The sequence below is a fragment of the Phyllobates terribilis genome, unplaced genomic scaffold (genome assembly GCF_046119375.1).
Source record: "Phyllobates terribilis strain yellow unplaced genomic scaffold, ASM4611937v1 Scaffold_5__5_contigs__length_657084704, whole genome shotgun sequence".
Lineage (NCBI taxonomy): Eukaryota > Metazoa > Chordata > Amphibia > Anura > Dendrobatidae > Phyllobates > Phyllobates terribilis.
This window is the reverse complement of record NW_027362765.1, coordinates 230,339,824-230,366,671: the sequence shown is the minus strand read 5'-3', so window position 1 is coordinate 230,366,671 and position 26,848 is coordinate 230,339,824. Positions and strand designations below refer to the sequence as shown.

Here is a 26,848-nt window from a genome sequence, read left to right as displayed (position 1 = left end):
ATCTTACAATGTAAAATATTGGTCTTACTCTTTAATGAATAGGTTAAGGATCTTAACAGATCAAAGCACATTCAAGCACATCCTTCCCAAAAGCTCCAACCTACTACAGCTTATGTTCACACGTGTTTCTTCAAACTTAAGGAGGGTCCTATAGTTTTTTTTTGTCCGAAAGATGGGTTAGGACTTATTTTCAAGGGATGTCTTACTTTTTTCCATGAACAACATTTCACATTTACTCTTGAACAAAAAATTAACATTAATTCAAATATAATCATGTCATCACACACATGAATATACACACACTGCACATACCAGCCTGTCTGCTCTTCAGTTCCTCTGCAGTTAAAGGACCTTTGCTGATATCATGGTCACATAACTGTGATGTCACTTGAGGTCCTTAAGCAGTCTTAACCTCAGAATATAAATGCTGGGGACCACTAAGTGGGTGGGTGCCCTGAGAAATTGCCCACCCCCCGCCCTAATGCCAGCCCTGCATACCAGTCTTTCTAATCTTTAATTCCTCTAGGCCAGGGGTCTCAAACACGAGGCCCCTGAGGCTGCTTAATGTGGCCCGCAGGCACCAGAGCCCCCGTAATGATTGCGGCCTGGTCCTGAGGGTCGCCGAAGTCAGTGATTCTTTTCAGTTGAATGTTCTACAAGTTGGGGACCAGGATGGAGGACATTAGTACAAGATGGGGACAAAGATGGAGGACATTACTACAAGATGGAGGACATTACTACAAGATGGGGACCAAGATGAAGGATATTACTACAAGATGGGGGACATAACTATAAGGTGCGGACAAGGATGGGGACATTCCTATAAGGTGCGGACAAGGATGGGGACATTACTATAAGAAGTTGGACAGAATTACTATATGGTGCAAATTGTAAGAAAAAGAAAATCACTGTATTTGGCCAATTAGGAGACACAAAAAGGAAATAAAAATTGTAAAACTGTAAACTTGTAAAAACTGCCATAGCCCATAAAATGAATGCCATGTAAAAGAACAAAATAAAAAAAACAAAAATGTTAAAAAAAATTGTCCAAAAGGTGTATAGAAAAAACAATATGGTATCAATAAAAATTTAATATTATCCAGCAAAGAATGTGGCCCTTCAAATTCACATTTTTTCTATATGCGGCCCATATACTTAGCGGAGTTTGAGACCCCTGCTCTTGCAGTGATAGGACTTTTTGTGCCATCATAGTCACATGACTAGCCCCCTCACCCCCCAAATACCCCTCACACCCCCACACATACTGGTCCTGCCTGTAATTAGGGCTTATACTTCAAGCATACTCCGAAAATCCTGTAAAATCATACTAGGGCTTATTTTCAGGAAAATACGGTAGGTATAATTAAGTATATAACCTACTTAAAAAGTTGAGTAATTATGTAACTATGATGTATTATTTGTGTAGTACTGATCCTCAGTTGCAGCCTGTTTTATACTCCAGAGCTGCAGTCACAATTCTGCTGGTTGTAAGCAAGCTTGTTGACACACAAACAGGCCTATCAATTTAGTAGAGCTCTGATTATATCTTGGGGCAGTATTGTTACCTTCTTCAGATTCCGTGTAGTATATTGGAAAGACTTCTCAGGATATAAAGCAACAAAGTAGACTCTGTGCAGACACCGAGCCAGCAAGGTACCAAAGCCAGTAGAATTGGGATTACAGCCCTGGACTAGATTATAGATTGCAATCAGAAACAATACAACTTAATGTAATGTATTTACAAAGCTACACAATTTATGCATAGAATAATTCTATATGCACGCTGTAAAATGGTGTTTAAATTGTCACTGTGTTATAAAGCAATAGTTCAAATGACTATATAAGAAATTTTTTAATATAGCTCAGAAAACTCTGCTTGGTTCTCCACTTATGAGCCACTTCTCTTCCCTCTCCCACCTCCTGAACTCAGAATTCACTGTGAAAAACAGCTAAAAATCCATCTTATTGAAGTCTATGGAGCAAGGTGGAGGAAGAGAGAATCAGGAAAAAAACAGATCTTACTGCTGCGTTCTAGTGAGTGTTTAGCTCATCCCAGAGCTGGATTCACAGCTACAATGCTGTATGATGTATTTCATGCTGCAGCTGGTTCTGAACATGTGCTACATAGAGACAGGAGAACACGAAACCCTCATATCTCTGTGCAGTGTATGAGAAAAGTCACAGCAGCTCATCTCTACTTACTAGCTCACAAATTACAAGGCATATAATGGCCAAAAATAGTGCTTACCCTCATGTACACACAACCTATTAGTTTGAAAAGTCGCCATAAGGACATAAACTCTCTTACATTTCATTCACATCCACCTCCTTATCATTGCACCTATCTATTACCAGAAATGGGCTCATAAGAACAGATTAAAATATGACAATGACCATTCCCAGAGGACCACACCAGTCACAGCAGGAAAATGTCCAATCTTCATAAGGAGGGGGGAATGATGTTCCCCGAGTATAACTCCAACACTTAGGAGAAGGATCAGTGTAAACCAAATAAATAGGTAAATGTGCGTTTGTGGCAGTTAGGAAGCTGGTCCCACACTTGGAGAAGCATGTACCAATGAATGAGAAGCAAAGAGAGAAGCCAGCTCTCAGGGACCCATGTACTTTATATGTCCCAGTCTCTGCCTCCATCCTTTTGGAAGGAGACAATATAGTTCACTGCTCTTCACACGTAGGTGAATATAGCTCAAGTTCTGTACTGTGCTGGGGAAGATTCACACGACCTGTTCCTAGGAATTTTTAAAGGTCAACCTCGATTAATGGCTCCAGATCAAGTTCTGCATTGGTCCAGAAGTCACGTCTCCTCATCCTCTTCATCGTCACACCCTCGAAGGAGAAGTTCCATGTCTGTGCTCAGAGACACTCTGTGTTCTGTAGGAGTTTCACAGAATAGTAAGAAAATCATTACAACGATGTAGAATCTCTGGGATAACAAATATATATATATAAACCACACGTATGTAACAATTACCTTTAGAATGGGTGGTCCTTAAAAAAACATGCAAGGCAATGCCACAGATGCAGACGGCAAATCCCGACCAGTTGAGTAGACTCAATTTATCACCAAAGAGATGCGTCGCCAGTAACAAAATGCAGAGCTCCTGAGAACAAAATGTTAGACAGTGTTAGGTAAGGCAGCTAAACGCAAGTCCCTAATATAATCAGCATAGTCACCTAATGAACGGGGGCGATCTAATAATGCAGCACACCATGTATACCAGGATGGAGATGGGATGGGGGCCATGTATACCAGGATGGGGGGCCTCATGTTTCCCAGGATGGGGGGGGGGGGCATGTATATCTATATCTCTATCTAGATAGATAGATATCTCTCTCGCTATATATATGTATGTACAGTGGTGGCCAAAAGTATTGGCACCCCTGCAATTCTGTCAGATAATACTTAGTTTCTTCCTGAAAATGATTGCAATCACAAATTCTTTGGTATTATTATCTTCATTTAATTTGCTTGCAAGGAAAAAACACAAAAGAGAATGAAGCAAAAATCAAATCATTGATCATTTCACACAAAACTCCAAAAATGGGCCAGACAAAAGTATTCGCCGCTTCCGGTAACCATCAATGAGTTTCTTACAATGCTCTGCTGGAATTGTAGACCATTCTTCTTTGGCAAACTGCTCCAGGTCCCTGATATTTGAAGGGTGCCTTCTCCAAACTGCCACTTTGAGATCTCTCCACAGGTGTTCTATGGGATTCAGGTCTGGACTCATTGCTGGCCACCTTAGAAGTCTCCAGTGCTTTCTCTAAAACCATTTTATAGTGCTTTTGGAAGTGTGTTTTGGGTCACTGTCCTGCTGGAAGACCCATGACCTCTGAGGGAGACCCAGCTTTCTCACACTGGGCCCTACATTATGCTGCAAAATTTGTTGGTAGTCTTCAGACTTCATAATGCCATGCACACGGTCAAGCAGTCCAGTGCCAGAGGCAGCAAAGCAACCCCAAAACATCAGGGAACTTCCGCCATGTTTGACTGTAGGGACCGTGTTCTTTTCTTTGAATGCCTCTTTTTTTTCTGTACACTCTATGTTGATGCTTTTTGCCAAAAAGCTCTGCTTTTGTCTCATCTGACCAGAGAACATTCTTCCAAAAAGTTTTAGGCTTTCTCAGGTAAGTTTTGTCAAACTCCAGCCTGGCTTTTTTATGTCTCGGGGTAAGAAGTGGGGTCTTCCTGGGTATCCTACCATACAGTCCCTTTTCATTCAGACGCAGACGGATAGTACGGGTTGACACTGTTGTACCCTCGGACTGCAGGGCAGCTTGAACTTGTTTGGATGTTAGTCGAGGTTCTTTATCTACCATCCGCACAATCTTGCGTTGAAATCTCTTGTCAATTTTTCTTTTCCGTCCACATCTAGGGAGGTTAGCCACAGTGCCATGGGCTTTAAACTTCTTGATGACACTGCGCACGGAAGACACAGGAACATTCAGGTCTTTGGAGACGGACTTGTAGCCTTGAGATTGCTCATGCTTCCTCACAATTTGGTTTCTCAAGTCCTCAGACAGTTCTTTGGGGTTCTTTCTTTTCTCCATGCTCAATGTGGTACACACAAGGACACAGGACAGAGGTTGAGTCAACTTTAATCCATGTTAACTGGCTGCAAGTGTGATTTAGTTATTGCCAACACCTGTTAGGTGCCACAGGTAAGTTACAGGTGCTGTTAATTACACGAATTACAGAAGCATCACATGATTTTTCAAACAGTGCCAATACTTTTGTCCACCCCCTTTTTTAGGTTTGGTGTGGAATTATATCCAATTTGGCTTTAGGACAATTCTTTTTGTGTTTTTTCATTGAAGACAAATTAAATGAAGATAATAATACCAAAGAATTGGTGATTGCAATCATTTTCAGGAAGAAACTGAGTATTATCTGACAGAATTGCAGGGGTGCCAATACTTTTGGCCACCACTGTATGCATGCATGTATGTATCTATATCTATAATTTCCTTTACACTTCACAAATACTTGCTACTTTGTGTTGGTATGTCTTATAAAACCCAAATAAAATAGGATTAAATTTGTTGATGTAATGTCAAAAATGTGGAAATGTTCAGTGTATGAATACTTTTTCAAGACACTGTACTAGGCTCTGCGTTATAGTTTCAATACAATCCGTGTTTTAATCAGCAGGAGATTCTAGGACACACGTGACAGAAGTCAGGCTAATCTGACACATCAAACATTTATTGGCAGCTTTTTGCCAATGCACAGTGAACACAGTAAGCTGCTAATCAGCAGTGTGGGTTATACAGTCCTCAGCATTCAGAGAACTGGTAGATCTGCAGCAGATAAAACAGGGATTCTATCAAAACTGCAGCAAGCAGCCCAGTAAGTGACATCCCTGGAATCAGGCTCCCTATATTAAGCTGCTCTAAGAATACATAGCAAAAACCTGTAGGGCAGATCCCCTTTAAAGTTTACAATAACAACCTGCATATCTGTGAGCGCAGCTCTACATTACATGTGGCAGCGCAAGATGAGTACAGCAGAAGTAATGCAGTGTATGAAGGTCACTGTGAAATGTAATTTGAAGGGGGTTTTCTAGTCACCACAGAAACTTGATGTGCAACATATTAACATCATCAGAATAGGTAGAGTCGTACCTTGAAGATGCCAGCGATAGAAAGGGTGAGACTGGATGTTTTTGAAACCAGTAAAAATTCTGAATATCCAAGGCCAAATGCAAGCAATCCTCCTACACCGAGGGTAGCTAATAAAAGCAGAAGGCTGTGGACATCTTGATAGCGAAAAAGCTGTGTTGAAGTGGATACGTGCAGACCTGAAAAATGGAAAGGCACAACTAATTATCAGCACTGGATTTTAAGAATTTATCCATATAAGTATATAACTAATGGCTTAATAAATCATGTTTTCCATTTAGAAGTCTAGGAAAGCTGGGTGACCCGTCCACCCTTATTAAAGCGTTCAGTCATTTTTTGTCGACTAAATGGCACAAAAACAAATAAGAATCAGACACAGAACCTTTAAAAACTTGAGAAAAGACAAAACAATTCACAGTTATTATTGAGTTTCAGTTGTTTACTGTGTACCCGGTAGGAGCAATTCCGAATCTACCCCACACCATCACTCAAGAACCACTAGTCTGCTAACAACAATAGTATAATCTCCAACAATTTACCTTCAATGCCAACGAATAATGGAAATAAGCTGAGGAACATGATGGGCTGTAAATGAAACATGGTGTCTATAGGATTCTGTAAACCTAGAAGAAAGAAAAAGGAGCAAGAAATCATGTCTAAATCTCCCCCGCTGTGTAATGAGTAGTACAGTTACTGAGGGGTTGGCGCATAACACAAGGAATCATTATCTAACAGACGCACCCCTGCATCATGCCCAGCAATTCTTTCTGATACTATTAAAAGTGTTGGAAAAGTTAGAACTTCATTAGATATCCCCAAAATGACACCATGATGTGCCCCACAAAGGTGTTAGGGTTTGCAACTGTTCATTGATGTTTTTCTGCATCCTTTTTTCCAGATATATCTCATTTCCATCAGTAGCAAATACTCTGTACATACAAGAATTTTCATTACCCATTCCTTATGGTCAGGTTAATAGTTAGCATTACCTCTATGGACATCTTTAGCCAGACTTCACACTGCACAGTCGGGCGGATAATGTGGAGATGTTATGCCATGGCTGACACTTACCGAGCTCTGCTTTCTGCATGAGGATCTGAGTAAGGGTCCATCTGATGCCCCCGAGGCATGATGCAGCAAGAACCAGAAAAAAGCCTCTGGCATCAAACTGTGTTGACTTGAATGTGAACATGAAGAGGCCTCCAGAAATCAACAGAACCACTAGGATCAGAGCTGGTTTCTACAGGACACAGGATATAGGACAAGCATCAAACGACTGTTTAAAGACTCCCAAGAATTCTACTTATTAAAGTGCAGTTACGGAGGCACAGGTTGCTTAAAGGGTTTTTTTCTCCAACCTTCAAAGTGAAAGTATAATGCTAAAATATGGCACTGTTTTATGATCCAACCCTTAGGACCCCCAATGAATCTGAAAATGAGAGCGATGCGGTGCCAATTTAAAGAAGGAAACCCTGTTTGCCTCTTTGCTGTGTGCATGGGCCCTAATTGTTGTAGAAACATGGTATACTGACCATGGCCTCCAGAGATTCACATATGGATGTACAGATCATCAGGACTCAATAGTCATGACAGGGGACAAATGATCTTTCCCTGCAGTCACAATATTTGCACACAGAATCAATAGACATTTAGGACGCATACACCTCGGGGCCCCAGCTGATTTGAAGAACACGGGTCCCACCCGGTGAGGTGGCTGCCATGTTTAATATGATATTGAATGCACTCGTGGCTGAACATGGCAGTCGCTCAAGTCTACAGCAGTGTCCAAAATGGTGAACTTTTTGAAATGTTCATGTTTTGCAATGTACGCTTTATAAACAATCTCCTTTTTTCTATTAGATAGTTGAATTAACAGTTTTTTGTGTTAAATGCAGAATTAAAATCTCATTTGATTAAAACAAATATTTGCATTTAGTGAAACTGCTCCTAAAAGGGTTGTCCTGGATTTTTAGGGTGTGCGCACGATAAGTATTTGGATGCAGAAATTTCTGCACCTATTATTTATATTAGGTTACTTGCATTTTTTCATTGCCTTTTTGTGTGCGATTTTTTCACGTTTCTGAAACTGCATTTTTTGTCTCTGTTTGGTGTGTCATTCTTTAAATAAAGCTGCTTTGTTTTTTGTTTTGACAACACTTTATTGCTATACTTATGTGTGGATTACATGCGCTTTTTTGCTGCGGATCTTCCGCATCTAATGTAAAGTCTATAGGGAAAATCCGCAGAAAAATCTCAGCGTAACCGCAGGAGAAATTGGCATGCTGCGGATTTGAAAAAGGCACTGCAGTTGAGTTTATTCTGTGTTAAAAAGAAGCTCAGTGGGCAGGAGATTGCTATAAATCCCATACACTTGGCTGGAACTGTAAGAAGCTGCGTTTTTGAGGCGGCAAAAATATGCAGCGTCAAAAACACACCAAAAGCTCATAGTGTGAACGTAGCCTTAGGCCATCTGCACACTGAGTATTTAGTGAGTTTCTTACCTCAGTATGGGTACAGTCACACTTAGCGACGCTACAGCGATCCCGACAACGATACGACCTGTCAGGGATCGTTGCTGCGTCGCTATGTGGTCGCTGGTGAGATGTCAAACAGTCAGATCTTCCCAACGACGCAGCAACGATACGGCGACACGTAGCAACCTGTATAACGATGCAACGCAAATGCACGCCTATGTGTCTCAGTTCTGAGTCGCCAACGAGGTTGTTGGTAAGGTGTCAAACACACCGATGCATGCTACCCAGCGGGACCTCAACGATCAAAAAATGGTCCAGGCCATTTCAACACGACCAGCGATCTCACAGCTGGGGCCTGGTCGCTGCTACCTGTCAAACGTAGAAAGATCCTGAGGTGCTGTTGCTTCACAAAACTTGTTACTCAGCAGCAATCTCGCTAGCGATCTCACTTAGTGTGACGGGGGCTTATGTGTAAGCCAAAACCAGGAGTGGAACAGTCAGAGGAAAAGTATAATAGAAACACGTCACCACTTCTGTATTCATCACCCACCCCTGGTTTTGGCTTACACATACTGAGGTAAAAAACTCACCAAATACTGAAGGTGTGAAAGTGGCCTTAAACAGGTTTTAATCTTCTAAAGATTCTGGAGTTGCTCCCAATATATACAGTTTTTTGCTTGGTACTTTTCCATTTAACCCTGTATTCTAATCTTTCACCCTAATTATGGCCTTTACTTAGCCAGTTACATGACTACACAATACAGCGGCCTCACAGCATATTAGGAGGCATACATTAAACTAATTATTTTGGCAGACTATCATTTTATTATGTAATATAGATGACACATAAGTCATGGAACCCTACAAACTCCAGCTAACACCATCTCCACCTGACATGAGTCACTCACCAATTCTTCTAACTTGAAGAGCAGCGAGAAGAAGAGGATGAAGAGAACGGCAGAAGACTTGGTCATGGTGTACCTGGTGAGCACATGAATGGTAAGTTACAGATATCATCAGGACTTGATTCATCCCATTACACAAGTTGCCCAAACTCACAGAGACACAGTGATGTACAGGAAGCTCCAATTGGAAAGTCCAATGTCCAGAGCGGTGGCCAGAGCTGAAAACAGAAAGGTAGGACAATTCTAACAGGTATGTTAGCTACCAATCTACTAACGTCAGATGTCTATATGGCAGGCACAGCAACAGGAACAAAAAAACAGAACAATAAGGAAACTCAAAGCAAATTTCTGTGTAATAAAAGAAAGACAAATGATGCCCAGGGTAAAGTGAAACTGAGCACATCTTCGTAATTAATAAAACAGAGAGAATCCTTCATGGCCTCTGGTAGTGGTAAAACTGCGGTATGGTATTTAGCTGTACAGCAACACCACAACTTTTGTCCACAGACTGTATCCACTATTGCAGCCACATTCAGACCATTCCCTTTGGGCATGGACACGTTTACTAACTGCAGAAAATCATGTGCACAGTGTCTGATCGGTGGGGGTCAGACACCATGAACCTTCACTATTCAAGCTCTTACTTGCTCTAGCGGCCAGATGTAAACTATCTAAATTATAGCTGCACTGCACCACTCCATTTAATGTGTAGTGGATGTTGCCAGTTACTGCAGAACAGATTCTAGTCACATCCCTTTAGGGTAGATTATTGGGGTGGGCCATCTGCTTTTCTGGGGACTACGAGTATGGGCTCCTGAGATGGTTGTTGTCTGTGCCAACTGTACAAGCTATATAAACAAGGATAAAATGTGAGGACCCCTAGACATTACACCTATATTATACATCTAGAATGGGACTGAATAAAAAAAACTAAATTCCATTAATAAGTGGCGTGTCCCAATACTTTTCATTTATCCATATACAGTGTATATATTATGTCAGCTAATGCTAAATTATATAGCAACATAACATAAGATCACAAAGCACTGTAGGGAGAAGTCAATCTAACAAAATAATGATATATTCATCAAGATTATATTATATAATAATGAAAATAATTAAATCTTTGATCAGATATACATTTCTAGAAATAGCACAGAATATTGTGAGGGTACCTGTGGGGGCCACCTTTTTGAGGTAGTCTGACCAAGGCAGGATAACTCGGGTCCGTCCACTGACACATGTCATCAGTGTCCTACTTAATGCAGACAAAATGAAGATCATCAAGAGATGAACAAGGGTCATGAACAGAGGGAAGTGAAATTGCTGTAATAAAGCAAATAATGGAACAGGTGTTATTTGGAGTGCAGATAAACACTATACAATAAGGGGTAATGTCTTCTTCATTTTGCACGTAATATATGGTTGAACTCACGCGAGTACAAATGGGACTGGGACTACTATATGAACAAGGACTGACTGATGTACGATGGTAACTAATTCCCCCCAAAAAACTAATGCAGTTAGTTAAGGTGGTTCCACATGGCTGGCAGAAGCGAGTTCCCTTCAAAATTGTTATCCTCTTAATATACTGCAGTCATCATATTATATAGCACTGTGTACTTACAATTGCTCATTTTGCCTTTCTACCCATTTAATTCTTCTCGTTTCCATTAGATCTATGATATCACTTGATTAAAATCTGACTAGCTGAATCCTTCTAAGCTCTATGTAGAAACAGGAGGTTAATTTTCCCACTATGTGTCATAAGTCACTGCAAAAGTCCCTGGCAGACTGTAGGAAAAGGGAGCAGCTGGGTCAGGAGTTGGAGAGGAATGATAAATGCATGGAGAAAAGACTTCCTGTATCTACATAGAGCAGAGAAAAGAGAAGAATTAGAAGGCTAGAAAGGCAAAATGAGCAATTGTAAGTACACAGTGCTATATAATGATTGCAATATATTAAGGTAAACACTTTGATGGGAGGAGGAGTGCTTCTTTAATGGGGTTGTCTGTTCACAACATATAGAAGACCTATCAATAGAATAGGTCATCAATATCTGACACCCCCAACACCTAATATTATTTCTTTTGGAGATAGCCAGATACAGCATTTTGATCAGAGCTGGACCGCACAAATCCATTCAGTGTGTAGCAGCCACTCCCAGGTACTGCAGAACACCTCCTGTTCCTTTGGCGACCACTGCGGCATTCATGTGTTTCCATAAGTCTGCTTGTAACAGCTGGTCGGTGGAGCTGTTGGGTTTCTGACGCCCACCAAAATGATATTAATGACCTTTCCAAAAGATAGGTCCTCATCTGTTAGCTTTGATCGGTGCATTCTCCGATATGGCAGGTCGGTAACACAATTCCCCTACCTTTAGCAGCCACTTGTTGTAAAAGGTGATGCCAATAGAGAAGGAGTAGTAGAAAAGAACCAGGCCCACAGTGAGAATGCTCTTCCATATTATGGTCCAGCAAGGTAACGCCATCATCTAATCATCACCATCAGTTTTTTTGCATTCAGATTTCTGGATCCAAAGGAGAACTGTGAAAAAACCCCATAAAAGATGTAGTAATAACACTGCGCCCACCTGTCTGCAGTAAAGAATAATAAGTCATCTACTAAACAGGCCCATGGCAACCAACCAGTGACGACATTTTATAATTCCAGTGCAGTTTAGCAAATGGAAGCTAATCTACAATTGGCTGCTAGGAAATACTTCTCCCACCCTCCCAGTAACCACTGATAGCTTGACTTACAGTAGCAGAACCTGACGTAAACCGCAATTATCACCATTGTGACTTAAAGCGCACCTGCCAGCAGGATTATGCTCAGTAAACTACATACACTGTCAGGTGGGCGACATTACACTGCTTGAAATAATACCTTGGTTGATGAAATCCGTCCAGTGGTTCTTGTATAATCTTTATTTTCAGTTTGGAGATAATGATATGCTCGTGCTTCGGGGTGCCCTGTGGGGGGCTCTCTATCTGGTGCTCTGCTTACTTATTCATCTGTGTGCTCTTATGACAGCTCACTGTCTCACTGTGCCTTCACTGACCTGACTCCTATTTTACATAGTGTATGCATTATGTGGGGTTAGAAAAAAAAATGACATCAAGCAAAATGGCACCCGCTGTAGCATCTATCGCTTGTCGATAGATGCTACTGTGCATGCACCGCAACCATTTTGTTGGCACAAAAAAAAAAATTTGTTTTCAGCAAAAGAGCATAGCTTGGTGATATAGATGTAACGGCGCACGCGCCACGGCCATTTTGCTGGAGCCAGATTTTTTTTGCTCCAATAAAATGGCCGTGGCGCGTGCGCAGTAGCATCTATCGGCAAGCGATGCTTTAAATCTGTGCAAGCGCCGTCCACCAGTGGGCAGGGCTTGTGCAGATTAAGAACATCGCTTGCTGATCAATCCTACTGCGCATGCGCCACGGCCATTTTGCTGAAGTCAATTTTTTGCCAACAAAATGGCAGCGGCACATGCGCAGTAGCATCTATCAGCAAGCGATAGATGCTATAGCGCCTGTGCCATTTTGCTAGATGTAATTTTTTTTTTCTAACCCCACATAATGCATATACTATGTAAAATAGGAGGCAGGTCAGTGAAAGATCAGTGAGCTGTCATAAGAGCATACAGATGAATATGTAAGCACAGCACGAGATAGAGCGCTCCCCAAAGGCCACCCCGAAGCACGAGCATATCATTATCTCCAAACTGAAAGTAAAGATTACACAAGAACCACAGGACGGATTTCATCAACCAAGGTATCATTTTAGTCAGTGTAATGTCACCCCCCTGACAGTGTATGTAGTTTACTGAGCATAATCATGCTCACAGGTGCACTTTAAAGAGAATGCACCATCAGAAATCAGGATTTTTGCAATTCTCAGTGGCCACAGGGAATATTTTAGACTCATACTTCTTGTCCTTTCATGAACAGTTTTCAGCAGGCTTGTTATCAAAGACAGGATTACAATGACAGCTATTACCTCTAAACACAGCTAATAACACATACACTAATCACTATAGATTATGTCATTGCTCCCTCTGCTCCTCCTAACTTCACAATGAGCACTGCACACACACTTTAGATGCTTCAATGCAAAATAAAGGGTAGGAGCCAGTCTATTGATGCTACTGTACATGTGAATTTTATGAAGAACAGACAGTTAAAGGGAATCTGTCAGTAGGTTTTTGCTACCTCATCTGAGAGCATCATAATGTAGGCAAAGAGACCCTGATTGCAAAGATGGATCACCTAGCTTACTGGGTGCAGCCTTTCAGACACAGAGTTCTTAGATTTAGAAATGTACTGATCTGAAAGATAACCCTGCTCATACCAGGCTATCTAAGTACAATGTCTATTGTCAGTGAGCTGCTGATTACAAGAGGGAGAGGAGTTGGACCAGGAGGCACACATCAGTAACAGCAATGATAATCTCCTAGTGAAAAAAAACTTTACTGTAAGTAAACAACAGCACACAGCTTGATAAGTGACACCATGTTGATATATGTGCTTTAACCACTACTTCATGCTGTCCTCAGATTACATAGCAAAACATGTTTTCAAGACAGTTCATTATATATGATAGCCAGAAAAAAAACTAAATACTACAGTCCTATGCAAAAGTTTTAGGAAGGTGTGCAAAAAAATGCTGCAAAGCGAAAATGCATTGAAAAAATAGAAGTGTTAATAGTTTATTTTTAGCATTTAACAAAATGTGAAGTGAATGAGCAAAAGAGAAATCTAAATCACATGAATATTTGGGGTGACCACTCTTTACCTTCACAACAGCATCAATTCTTCAAGGTACACAGGTTTTGAAATAACTTGGCAGGTAGGTAGTTCCAAACATCACTTACACTTGTTCTTCTATATGCTGAAGATAGCTCTTACTGACATTGACTGCATGTTTGGGGCCCTTGTCCTGCTGAAGAATAAATTTGGCACCAATAAGATGCCTCCATGATGGTATTGCACAAAGGATATGTCTGTATTTCTCAACATTGAGCATACCAAGAAATGGGTAATGTCAAGGACTGTAGCAGCAGTGTTCAGCCAAGCAATCTTTATGCAGCAGATGAAAGATACATCATGCTTGCTTCCTTTTGAAACAGGGAAACACGAAGATGTCCAGCAGTGCCATCAGTTCAGAACTGGCAGCAAACATGGGGAACAAGTTACACCCATCTACTATTTGGAGAAGTCTGGCCAGAAGTGGTCTTCATGAAAGAATTGTGGACAAAAACCATACCTGTGATATGGAAACAAAGCCAAGAGGCTCAGTTATGCAAGAAAACATAGAAACTGGGGTGAAGAACAATGGAATCAGGTGCTCTGGAGTGAAGAGTCAAAACGTGAAATATCTGTCTGTAGAGAAGGCGGTTTGTTCATAAACGACAGGAGAGAGGAACAATGAGTGTCTGCAGGTAACAGTGCAGAACGGTGGAGGTTCCCTGAAAGTTTGGGGATTTTAGCAAATAGAGTTGGGAATTTCATCAAGATTAATGGTGTCCACAATGATAAGAAATACAGTAAGATTCTTATCCATCATGTAATATCATCAGGGAGGTGTCTGACTCGCTCCGATTTTATTCTCCAGCAGAACAACAACCCTAAACATGCAGTGAATGAAAGCATGCTTACTTTTTCAGCACACCCGTCTAAAACGTTTGCACAATACTGTACATTTAATACAAACGTCTGATCTACCTGAGAACATGGCCCTAAAGTCACCTAAATCTAATGCTAGTGACTCTAATCTTCTCTAGAAAGAGATCGATGACATGTGAGCAGTTGCCTGTCACTATCCTTCCTGGCATTAAAAGGGTTGTGTACTTTCAGGAAGGTGAACCCTAAGGCTGTAAAATACCTAAAAGAACAAACAGACCAGTTACTCGATCACATTGGTTCCAGAGTTGGCTCGTCACTGCTGCAGCTTGGATTTTGCTTGCAGCGGTGATGTCACGTCGACAGCACAAATCGTGCATTACCACTGCAGCCAATCACTGAGCTCAGTGGTTTATATTGTCAACCTAAGCACAGCGGCTGAGTTCAGTGATTAGCTACAGCGGTGATGTGATATCACCACTGCAGCGTAAACACAGAGACCAAAGAAGCGAAGATGAGTTGGCGGTGGACCTGGGGAGGGTGAGAACCTGTCAGATGTTATTAACATTGTACTGTCTGGCCATGCTGGGGGTTGTTGTTTTGCAGCAGCTGCAGGATGCTGATCCCTGCTTTAGAAAAACTGGACAGATTTTTGAAGGAAAGAGGGAACATTCCTGAACTATCTGTATACGCAAAAGTACAACTCCTAGGCTATTCTGACAGCGGCAGGCTGTCAATGACAGTGTATGCTGGGAGTTGTAGTTTGCAACAGCTGGAGAACAGGTTGGAGATCAATGAGTAGAAAGCAATGACTGACAGCTGTGATCACCACTGCCCCATAACTGTGTGACACCACAGCTTGTGAGCGTCACTGCCCCATAACTGTGTGACACCACAGCTTGTAAGCGTCACTGCCCCATAACTGTGTGACACCACAGCTTGTAAGCGTCACTGCCCCATAACTGTGTGACACCACAGTTTGTGAGCGTCACTGCCCCATAACTGTGTGATACCACAGCTTGTGAGCGTCACTGCCCCATAACTGTGTGACACCACAGCTTGTGAGTGTCACTGCCCCATAACTGTGTGACACCACAGCTTGTGAGCGTCACTGCCCCATAACTGTGTGACACCACAGCTTGTGAGCGTCACTGCCCCATAACTGTGTGACACCACAGCTTGTGAGCGTCACTGCCCCATAACTGTGTGACACCACAGCTTGTGAGTGTCACTGCCCCATAACTGTGTGACACCACAGCTTGTGAGCGTCACTGCCCCATAACTGTGTGACACCACAGCTTGTAAGCGTCACTGCCCCATAACTGTGTGACACCACAGCTTGTAAGCGTCACTGCCCCATAACTGTGTGACACCACAGTTTGTGAGCGTCACTGCCCCATAACTGTGTGATACCACAGCTTGTGAGCGTCACTGCCCCATAACTGTGTGACACCACAGCTTGTGAGTGTCACTGCCCCATAACTGTGTGACACCACAGCTTGTGAGTGTCACTGCCCCATAACTGTGTGACACCACAGCTTGTGAGCGTCACTGCCCCATAACTGTGTGACACCACAGCTTGTGAGCGTCACTGCCCCATAACTGTGTGACACCACAGCTTGTGAGCGTCACTGCCCCATAACTGTGTGACACCACAGCTTGTGAGTGTCACTGCCCCATAACTGTGTGACACCACAGCTTGTGAGCGTCACTGCCCCATAACTGTGTGACACCACAGCTTGTGAGCGTCACTGCCCCATAACTGTGTGACACCACAGCTTGTGAGCGTCACTGCCCCATAACTGTGTGACACCACAGCTTGTGAGCGTCACTGCCCCATAACTGTGTGACACCACAGCTTGTGAGCGTCACTACCCCATAACTGTGTGACACCACAGCTTGTGAGCGTCACTGCCCCATAACTGTGTGACACCACAGCTTGTGAGCGTCACTGCCCCATAACTGTGTGACACCACAGCTGTGAGCGTCACTGCCCCATAACTATGTGAGACCACAGCTGGGAGCGTCACTGCCCCATAACTATCTGAGACCACAGCTGAGAGTGTCACTGCTTCATAACTATCTGAGACCACAGCTGAGAGTGTCACTGCCCCATAACTATGTGACACCACAGCTGAGTGTCACAGCCCCATCACTATCTGAGACCACAGCTGTGAGCGTCACTGCCCCATCACTATGTGACACCACAGCTGTGATCACCACTGCCCCATCACTATGTGACACCACATCTGTGAGCGTCACTGCCCCATAACTATATGACACCACATCTGTGAGTGTCACTGCCCCATAACTATGTGACACCACTGCCCCTTAACTATGTGAGACCACAGCTGTGAGCCTCACTGCCTCATAACTATCTGAGACCACAGCTGTGAGCGTCACTGCCCCATCACTATGTGACACCACAGCTGTGATCACCACTGCCCCATCACTGTGACACCACAGCTGTGATCACCACTGCCCCATCACTATGTGACACCACAGCTGTGATCACCACTGCCCCATCACTATGTGACACCACAGCTGTGATCACCACTGCCCCATCACTATGTGACACCACAGCTGTGATCACCACTGCCCCATCACTATGCGACACCACAGCTGTGATCACCACTGCCCCATCACTATGTGACACCACAGCTGTGAGCGTCACTGCCCCATAACTATATGACACCACATCTGTGAGCGTCACTGCCCCATAACTATGTGACACCAGAGCCGTGAGCACCACTGCCCCATAACTGTGTGACACCACAGCTGTGTCCGTCACTGCCCCATAACCATGTGACACCACATCTGTGAGCCTCACTGCCTCATAACTATGTGGCACCAGAGCCGTGAGCACCACTGCCCCATAACTATGTGACACCACAACTGTGAGCATCACTGCCCCATAACTATGTGACACCACTGCCCTATAACTATGTGAGACCACAGCTGGGAGCGTCACTGCTTCATAACTATCTGAGACCACAGCTGAGTGTCACAGCCCCATCACTATGTGACACCACAGCTGTGATCACCACTGCCCCATCACTATGTGACACCACAGCTGGGAGCGTCACTGCCTCATAACTATCTGAGACCACAGCTGAGAGTGTCACTGCCTCATAACTATCTGAGACCACAGCTGAGTGTCACAGCCCCATCACTATCTGAGACCACAGCTGAGTGTCACAGCCCCATCACTATCTGAGACCACAGCTGTGAGCGTCACTGCCCCATCACAATGTGACACCACAGCTGTGATCACCACTGCCCCATCACTATGTGACACCACAGCTGTGATCACCACTGCCCCATCACTATGTGACACCACAGCTGTGATCACCACTGCCCCATCACTATGTGACACCACAGCTGTGATCACCACTGCCCCATCACTATGTGACACCACAGCTGTGATCACCACTGCCCCATCACTATGTGACACCACAGCTGTGATCACCACTGCCCCATATGTTGACACCACAGCTGTGATCACCACTGCCCCATATGTTGACACCACAGCTGTGATCACCACTGCCCCATATGTTGACAGAGCTGTGATCACCACTGCCCCATATGTTGACACATCTGTGATCACCACTGCCCCATATGTTGACACCACAGCTGTGATCACCACTGCCCCATATGTTGACACCACATCTGTGATCACCACTGCCCCATAACTGTGACACCACAGCTGTGATCACCACTGCCCCATAACTGTGTGACACCACAGCTGTGATCACCACTGCCCCATAACTGTGTGACACCACAGCTGTGATCACCACTGCCCCATAACTGTGACACCACAGCTGTGATCACCACTGCCCCATAACTGTGACACCACAGCTGTGATCACCACTGCCCCATAATTGTGTGACACCACAGCTGTGATCACCACTGCCCCATAACTGTGTGACACCACAGCTGTGATCACCACTGCCCCATCACTATGTGACACCACAGCTGTGATCACCACTGCCCCATAACTGTGACACCACAGCTGTGATCACCACTGCCCCATCACTATGTGACACCACAGCTGTGATCACCACTGCCTCATAACTGTGACACCAGAGCCCCATACACCCACCAATTCATCAAGCTCTTGGTTGCAGAGCACATGCTATGCCCATGCCACCTGTGTCCTCTTCCTAAAGCTTATAGCTATGCACTAAAGATTCTGTGCCCCTCCACTATGCAATCACCCCCCAATGGGAGCCCCTGCCCCTCCCCCAGACACAGCGGGGGCCGATAACTTACCCCAGCAGTGTCCACATGTGTGTCCCCTGCAGTCCCCGACCTGACAGTGAACTCATCCCTGTGGTCAGTGCATTACCACTGCAGCCAATCACTGAGCTCAGTGGTTCATATTGTCAACCTCAGCACAGCGGCTGAGTTCAGTGATTAGCTACAGCGGTGAAGTGATATCACCACTGCAACGTAAACACAGAGACCAAAGAAGCGAAGATGAGTTAGCGCTGGACCTGGGGAGGGCGAGAACCTGTCAGATGATATTAACATTGTACTGTCTGGCCATGCTGGGGGTTGTTGTTTTGCAGCAGCTGCAGGATGCTGATCCCTGCTCTAGAAAAACTGGACAGATTTTTGAAGGAAAGAGGGAACATTCCTGAACTATCTGTATACGCAAAAGTACAACTCCTAGGCTATTCTGACAGCGGCAGGCTGTCAATGACAGTGTATGCTGGGAGTTGTAGTTTGCAACAGCTGGAGAACAGGTTGGAGATCAATGAGTAGAAAGCAATGACTGACAGCTGTGATCACCACTGCCCCATAACTGTGTGACACCACAGCTTGTGAGCGTCACTGCCCCATAACTGTGTGACACCACAGCTTGTGAGCGTCACTGCCCCATAACTGTGTGACACCACAGCTGTGAGCGTCACTGCCCCATAACTGTGTGACACCACAGCTTGTAAGCGTCACTGCCCCATAACTGTGTGACACCACAGCTTGTAAGCGTCACTGCCCCATAACTGTGTGACACCACAGTTTGTGAGCGTCACTGCCCCATAACTGTGTGACACCACAGCTTGTGAGCGTCACTGCCCCATAACTGTGTGACACCACAGCTTGTGAGCGTCACTGCCCCATAACTGTGTGACACCACAGCTTGTGAGCGTCACTGCCCCATAACTGTGTGACACCACAGCTTGTGAGCGTCACTGCCCCATAACTGTGTGACACCACAGCTTGTGAGCGTCACTGCCCCATAACTGTGTGACACCACAGCTTGTGAGCGTCACTGCCCCATAACTGTGTGACACCACAGCTTGTGAGCGTCACTGCCCCATAACTGTGTGACACCACAGCTTGTGAGCGTCACTGCCCCATAACTGTGACACCACAGCTTGTGAGCGTCACTGCCCCATAACTGTGACACCACAGCTTGTGAGCGTCACTGCCCCATAACTGTGTGACACCACAGCTTGTGAGCGTCACTGCCCCATAACTGTGTGACACCACAGCTTGTGAGCGTCACTGCCCCATAACTGTGTGACACCACAGCTTGTGAGCGTCACTGCCCCATAACTATGTGACACCACTGCCCCATAACTATGTGAAACCACAGCTGGGAGCGTCACTGCTTCATAACTATCTGAGACCACAGCTGAGAGTGTCACTGCCCCATAACTATGTGACACCAGAGCCGTGAGCACCACTGCCCCATAACTGTGTGACACCACTGCCCCATAACCATGTGAGACCACATCTGTGAGCCTCACTGCCTCATAACTATGTGGCACCAGAGCCGTGAGCACCACTGCCCCATAACTATGTGACACCACAGCTGTGAGCGTCACTGCCCCATAACCATGTGACACCACTGCCCCATAACTATGTGAGACCACATCTGTGAGCCTCACTGCCTCATAACTATGTGGCACCAGAGCCGTGAGCACCACTGCCCCATAACTATGTGACACCACAACTGTGAGCATCACTGCCCCATAACTATGTGACACCACAGCTGGGAGCGTCACTGCTTCATAACTATCTGAGACCACAGCTGAGAGTGTCACTGCCTCATAACTATCTGAGACCACAGCTGAGAGTGTCACTGCCTCATAACTATCTGAGACCACAGCTGAGTGTCACAGCCCCATCACTATCTGAGACCACAGGTGTGAGCGTCACTGCCCCATCACTATGTGACACCACAGCTGTGATCACCACTGCCCCATCACTATGTGACACCACAGCTGTGATCACCACTGCCCCATCACTGTGTGACACCACAGCTGTGAGCGTCACTGCCCCATAACTGTGTGATACCACAGCTTGTGAGCGTCACTGCCCCATAACTGTGTGACACCACAGCTGTGAGCGTCACTGCCCCATAACTGTGTGATACCACAGCTTGTGAGCGTCACTGCCCCATAACTGTGTGACACCACAGCTTGTGAGCGTCACTGCCCCATAACTATGTGACACCACTGCCCCATAACTATGTGAGACCACAGCTGAGTGTCACAGCCCCATCACTATCTGAGACCACAGCTGTGAGGGTCACTGTCCCATCACTATGTGACACCACAGCTGTGATCACCACTGCCCCATCACTATGTGACACCACAGCTGTGATCACCACTGCCCCATCACTATGTGACACCACAGCTGTGAGCGTCACTGCCCCATAACTATGTGACACCACATCTGTGAGCATCACTGCCCCATAACTATATGACACCACATCTGTGAGCATCACTGCCCCATAACTATATGACACCACATCTGTGAGCGTCACTGCCCCATAACTATGTGACACCAGAGCCGTGAGCACCACTGCCCCATAACTGTGTGACACCACAGCTGTGACCGTCACTGCCCCATAACCATGTGACACCACTGCCCCATAACTATGTGAGACCACATCTGTGAGCCTCACTGCCTCATAACTATGTGGCACCAGAGCCGTGAGCACCACTGCCCCATAACTATGTGACACCACAACTGTGAGCATCACTGCCCCATAACTATGTGACACCACTGCCCCATAACTATGTGAGACCACAGCTGGGAGCGTCACTGCTTCATAACTATCTGAGACCACAGCTGAGAGTGTCACTGCCTCATAACTATCTGAGACCACAGCTGAGAGTGTCACTGCCTCATAACTATCTGAGACCACAGCTGAGAGTGTCACTGCCTCATAACTATCTGAGACCACAGCTGAGTGTCACAGCCCCATCACTATCTGAGACCACAGCTGTGAGCGTCACTGCCCCATCACTATCTGAGACCACAGCTGTGAGCGTCACTGCCCCATCACAATGTGACACCACAGCTGTGATCACCACTGCCCCATCACTATGTGACACCACAGCTGTGATCACCACTGCCCCATCACTATGTGACACCACAGCTGTGATCACCACTGCCCCATCACTATGTGACACCACAGCTGTGATCACCACTGCCCCATCACTATGTGACACCACAGCTGTGATCACCACTGCCCCATCACTATGTGACACCACAGCTGTGATCACCACTGCCCCATCACTATGTGACACCACAGCTGTGATCACCACTGCCCCATAACTGTGTGACACCACAGCTGTGATCACCACTGCCCCATAACTGTGTGACACCACAGCTGTGATCACCACTGCCCCATAACTGTGACACCACAGCTGTGATCACCACTGCCCCATAACTGTGACACCACAGCTGTGATCACCACTGCCCCATAACTGTGTGACACCACAGCTGTGATCACCACTGCCCCATAACTGTGTGACACCACAGCTGTGATCACCACTGCCCCATCACTATGTGACACCACAGCTGTGATCACCACTGCCCCATAACTGTGACACCACAGCTGTGATCACCACTGCCTCATAACTGTGACACCAGAGCCCCATACACCCACCAATTCATCAAGCTCTTGGTTGCAGAGCACATGCTATGCCCATGCCACCTGTGTCCTCTTCCTAAAGCTTATAGCTATGCACTAAAGATTCTGTGCCCCTCCACTATGCAATCACCCCCCAATGGGAGCCCCTGCCCCTCCCCCAGACACAGCGGGGGCCGATAACTTACCCCAGCAGTGTCCACATGTGTGTCCCCTGCAGTCCCCGACCTGACAGTGAACTCATCCCTGTGGTCAGTGCATTACCACTGCAGCCAATCACTGAGCTCAGTGGTTCATATTGTCAACCTCAGCACAGCGGCTGAGTTCAGTGATTAGCTACAGCGGTGAAGTGATATCACCACTGCAACGTAAACACAGAGACCAAAGAAGCGAAGATGAGTTAGCGCTGGACCTGGGGAGGGCGAGAACCTGTCAGATGATATTAACATTGTACTGTCTGGCCATGCTGGGGGTTGTTGTTTTGCAGCAGCTGCAGGATGCTGATCCCTGCTCTAGAAAAACTGGACAGATTTTTGAAGGAAAGAGGGAACATTCCTGAACTATCTGTATACGCAAAAGTACAACTCCTAGGCTATTCTGACAGCGGCAGGCTGTCAATGACAGTGTATGCTGGGAGTTGTAGTTTGCAACAGCTGGAGAACAGGTTGGAGATCAATGAGTAGAAAGCAATGACTGACAGCTGTGATCACCACTGCCCCATAACTGTGTGACACCACAGCTTGTGAGCGTCACTGCCCCATAACTGTGTGACACCACAGCTTGTGAGCGTCACTGCCCCATAACTGTGTGACACCACAGCTTGTGAGCGTCACTGCCCCATAACTGTGTGACACCACAGCTTGTGAGCGTCACTGCCCCATAACTGTGTGACACCACAGCTTGTGAGCGTCACTGCCCCATAACTGTGTGACACCACAGCTTGTAAGCGTCACTGCCCCATAACTGTGTGACACCACAGTTTGTGAGCGTCACTGCCCCATAACTGTGTGACACCACAGCTTGTGAGCGTCACTGCCCCATAACTGTGTGACACCACAGCTTGTGAGCGTCACTGCCCCATAACTGTGTGACACCACAGCTTGTGAGCGTCACTGCCCCATAACTGTGTGACACCACAGCTTGTGAGCGTCACTGCCCCATAACTGTGTGACACCACAGCTTGTGAGCGTCACTGCCCCATAACTGTGTGACACCACAGCTTGTGAGCGTCACTGCCCCATAACTGTGTGACACCACAGCTTGTGAGCGTCACTGCCCCATAACTGTGTGACACCACAGCTTGTGAGCGTCACTGCCCCATAACTGTGACACCACAGCTTGTGAGCGTCACTGCCCCATAACTGTGACACCACAGCTTGTGAGCGTCACTGCCCCATAACTGTGTGACACCACAGCTTGTGAGCGTCACTGCCCCATAACTGTGTGACACCACAGCTTGTGAGCGTCACTGCCCCATAACTGTGTGACACCACAGCTTGTGAGCGTCACTGCCCCATAACTATGTGACACCACTGCCCCATAACTATGTGAAACCACAGCTGGGAGCGTCACTGCTTCATAACTATCTGAGACCACAGCTGAGAGTGTCACTGCCCCATAACTATGTGACACCAGAGCCGTGAGCACCACTGCCCCATAACTATGTGACACCACAGCTGTGAGCGTCACTGCCCCATAACCATGTGACACCACTGCCCCATAACTATGTGAGACCACATCTGTGAGCCTCACTGCCTCATAACTATGTGGCACCAGAGCCGTGAGCACCACTGCCCCATAACTATGTGACACCACAACTGTGAGCATCACTGCCCCATAACTATGTGACACCACAGCTGGGAGCGTCACTGCTTCATAACTATCTGAGACCACAGCTGAGAGTGTCACTGCCTCATAACTATCTGAGACCACAGCTGAGAGTGTCACTGCCTCATAACTATCTGAGACCACAGCTGAGTGTCACAGCCCCATCACTATCTGAGACCACAGGTGTGAGCGTCACTGCCCCATCACTATGTGACACCACAGCTGTGATCACCACTGCCCCATCACTATGTGACACCACAGCTGTGATCACCACTGCCCCATCACTGTGTGACACCACAGCTGTGAGCGTCACTGCCCCATAACTGTGTGATACCACAGCTTGTGAGCGTCACTGCCCCATAACTGTGTGACACCACAGCTGTGAGCGTCACTGCCCCATAACTGTGTGATACCACAGCTTGTGAGCGTCACTGCCCCATAACTATGTGACACCACTGCCCCATAACTATGTGAGACCACAGCTGAGTGTCACAGCCCCATCACTATCTGAGACCACAGCTGTGAGGGTCACTGTCCCATCACTATGTGACACCACAGCTGTGATCACCACTGCCCCATCACTATGTGACACCACAGCTGTGATCACCACTGCCCCATCACTATGTGACACCACAGCTGTGAGCGTCACTGCCCCATAACTATGTGACACCACATCTGTGAGCATCACTGCCCCATAACTATATGACACCACATCTGTGAGCATCACTGCCCCATAACTATATGACACCACATCTGTGAGCGTCACTGCCCCATAACTATGTGACACCAGAGCCGTGAGCACCACTGCCCCATAACTGTGTGACACCACAGCTGTGACCGTCACTGCCCCATAACCATGTGACACCACTGCCCCATAACTATGTGAGACCACATCTGTGAGCCTCACTGCCTCATAACTATGTGGCACCAGAGCCGTGAGCACCACTGCCCCATAACTATGTGACACCACAACTGTGAGCATCACTGCCCCATAACTATGTGACACCACTGCCCCATAACTATGTGAGACCACAGCTGGGAGCGTCACTGCTTCATAACTATCTGAGATCACAGCTGAGAGTGTCACTGCCTCATAACTATCTGAGACCACAGCTGAGAGTGTCACTGCCTCATAACTATCTGAGACCACAGCTGAGAGTGTCACTGCCTCATAACTATCTGAGACCACAGCTGAGTGTCACAGCCCCATCACTATCTGAGACCACAGCTGTGAGCGTCACAGCCCCATCACTATCTGAGACCACAGCTGTGAGCGTCACTGCCCCATCACTATCTGAGACCACAGCTGTGAGCGTCACTGCCCCATCACAATGTGACACCACAGCTGTGATCACCACTGCCCCATCACTATGTGACACCACAGCTGTGATCACCACTGCCCCATCACTATGTGACACCACAGCTGTGATCACCACTGCCCCATCACTATGTGACACCACAGCTGTGATCACCACTGTACCATCACTATGTGACACCACAGCTGTGATCACCACTGCCCCATCACTATGTGACACCACAGCTGTGATCACCACTGCCCCATCACTATGTGACACCACAGCTGTGATCACCACTGCCCCATAACTATGTGACACCACAGCTGTGATCACCACTGCCCCATAACTGTGACACCACAGCTGTGATCACCACTGCCTCATAACTGTGACACCAGAGCCCCATACACCCACCCATTCATCAAGCTCTTGGGTGCAGAGCACATGCTATGCCCATGCCACCTGTGTCCTCTTCCTAAAGCTTATAGCTATGCACTAAAGATTCTGTGCCCCTCCACTATGCAATCACCCCCCAATGGGAGCCCCTGCCCCTCCCCCAGGCACAGCGGGGGCTGATAACTTACCCCAGCAGTGTCCACACGTGTGTCCCCTGCAGTCCCCGACCTGACAGTGAACTCATCCCTGTGGTCAGTGCTTCCTAGCTGCAGCCTGTATTACTCTGACAGTCTTACATCTGCCATGCTATGACCGCTGACTGATTTGATTGCAAGCTCTGTGTCACAATCTCTGCACCAGCGGGGAGGTGTCCATCACTGCTCAGAGCTGGGAAGTGCGGACACAACATGCCAGGGACATCACGGGAGGCGCTAGTTTACAAAAAGTGGTCTCCACACACTGCACTGTGCCGCCAGGACAGCTCCGCCCCGCCGTGCACTGCTGCTCAAGGTTCGCTCCTTAGCCAAGACGTGGCTCACTGCGCAGTGCATTCTGGGAGCGCTCCATGACGTCACGTTCGCGTCCTGTCTGATCCACCATGTTGGTAGAGGCGCCAGACGCACAACCCAGCTCTCCCGTAGTGCAGTGATTGTTATCCTCTTCTGATATGGATTGAGATCTTAGATCCAGTCTGTGACTACGATTTCCAGAGTCCAGGGCATGCGGGGAGCTTTGGTTTTAGATAGCTGGACTGCCACACTATGGAGACCAGCCCTACCCTCTGTAATGATC

At 46.3% G+C, this 26,848-nt stretch overlaps 1 protein-coding gene across 4 annotated transcripts; it reads right to left on the bottom strand.

The window, feature by feature from the left end:
- Positions 1–3: 3 nt before the first annotated feature.
- SLC35H1 (solute carrier family 35 member H1) lies at positions 4–26,604 on the bottom strand. 4 transcript variants are annotated; one of them, XM_073683881.1, is made up of 10 exons: positions 26,245–26,604; positions 11,400–11,569; positions 10,198–10,348; positions 9,177–9,240; positions 9,026–9,098; positions 6,715–6,883; positions 6,183–6,266; positions 5,647–5,822; positions 2,993–3,122; positions 4–2,892 (listed from the first exon to the last, which is right to left on the bottom strand). In XM_073683881.1, exons 2-10 carry the CDS (start codon positions 11,514–11,516, stop codon positions 2,816–2,818), a joined length of 1,041 nt encoding a protein of 346 aa, XP_073539982.1. In that variant the 5' UTR covers positions 11,517–11,569; positions 26,245–26,604; the 3' UTR covers positions 4–2,815. The 4 variants fall into 4 exon arrangements, with proteins under 4 accessions (XP_073539982.1, XP_073539983.1, XP_073539984.1 ...); XM_073683882.1 differs by lacking the exon at positions 10,198–10,348; XM_073683883.1 differs by lacking the exon at positions 26,245–26,604 and having other exon boundaries at positions 10,198–10,277; positions 11,400–11,531.
- Positions 26,605–26,848: the final 244 nt, after the last annotated feature.

Bases quoted from the DNA above. Each gene is read 5' to 3' on its own strand.
- SLC35H1 (XM_073683881.1), bottom strand. From the start codon at position 11,516: ATGATGGCGTTACCTTGCTGGACCATAATATGGAAGAGCATTCTCACT. The intron at 9,241-10,197 runs GTACCCTCACAA...TTCTGTTTTCAG, and splicing joins CAAAAAGGTGGCCCCCACAG to CTCTGGCCACCGCTCTGGAC. The intron at 6,267-6,714 runs GTAAGTGTCAGC...TCTTTCTTCTAG, and splicing joins CATGCAGAAAGCAGAGCTCG to GTTTACAGAATCCTATAGAC.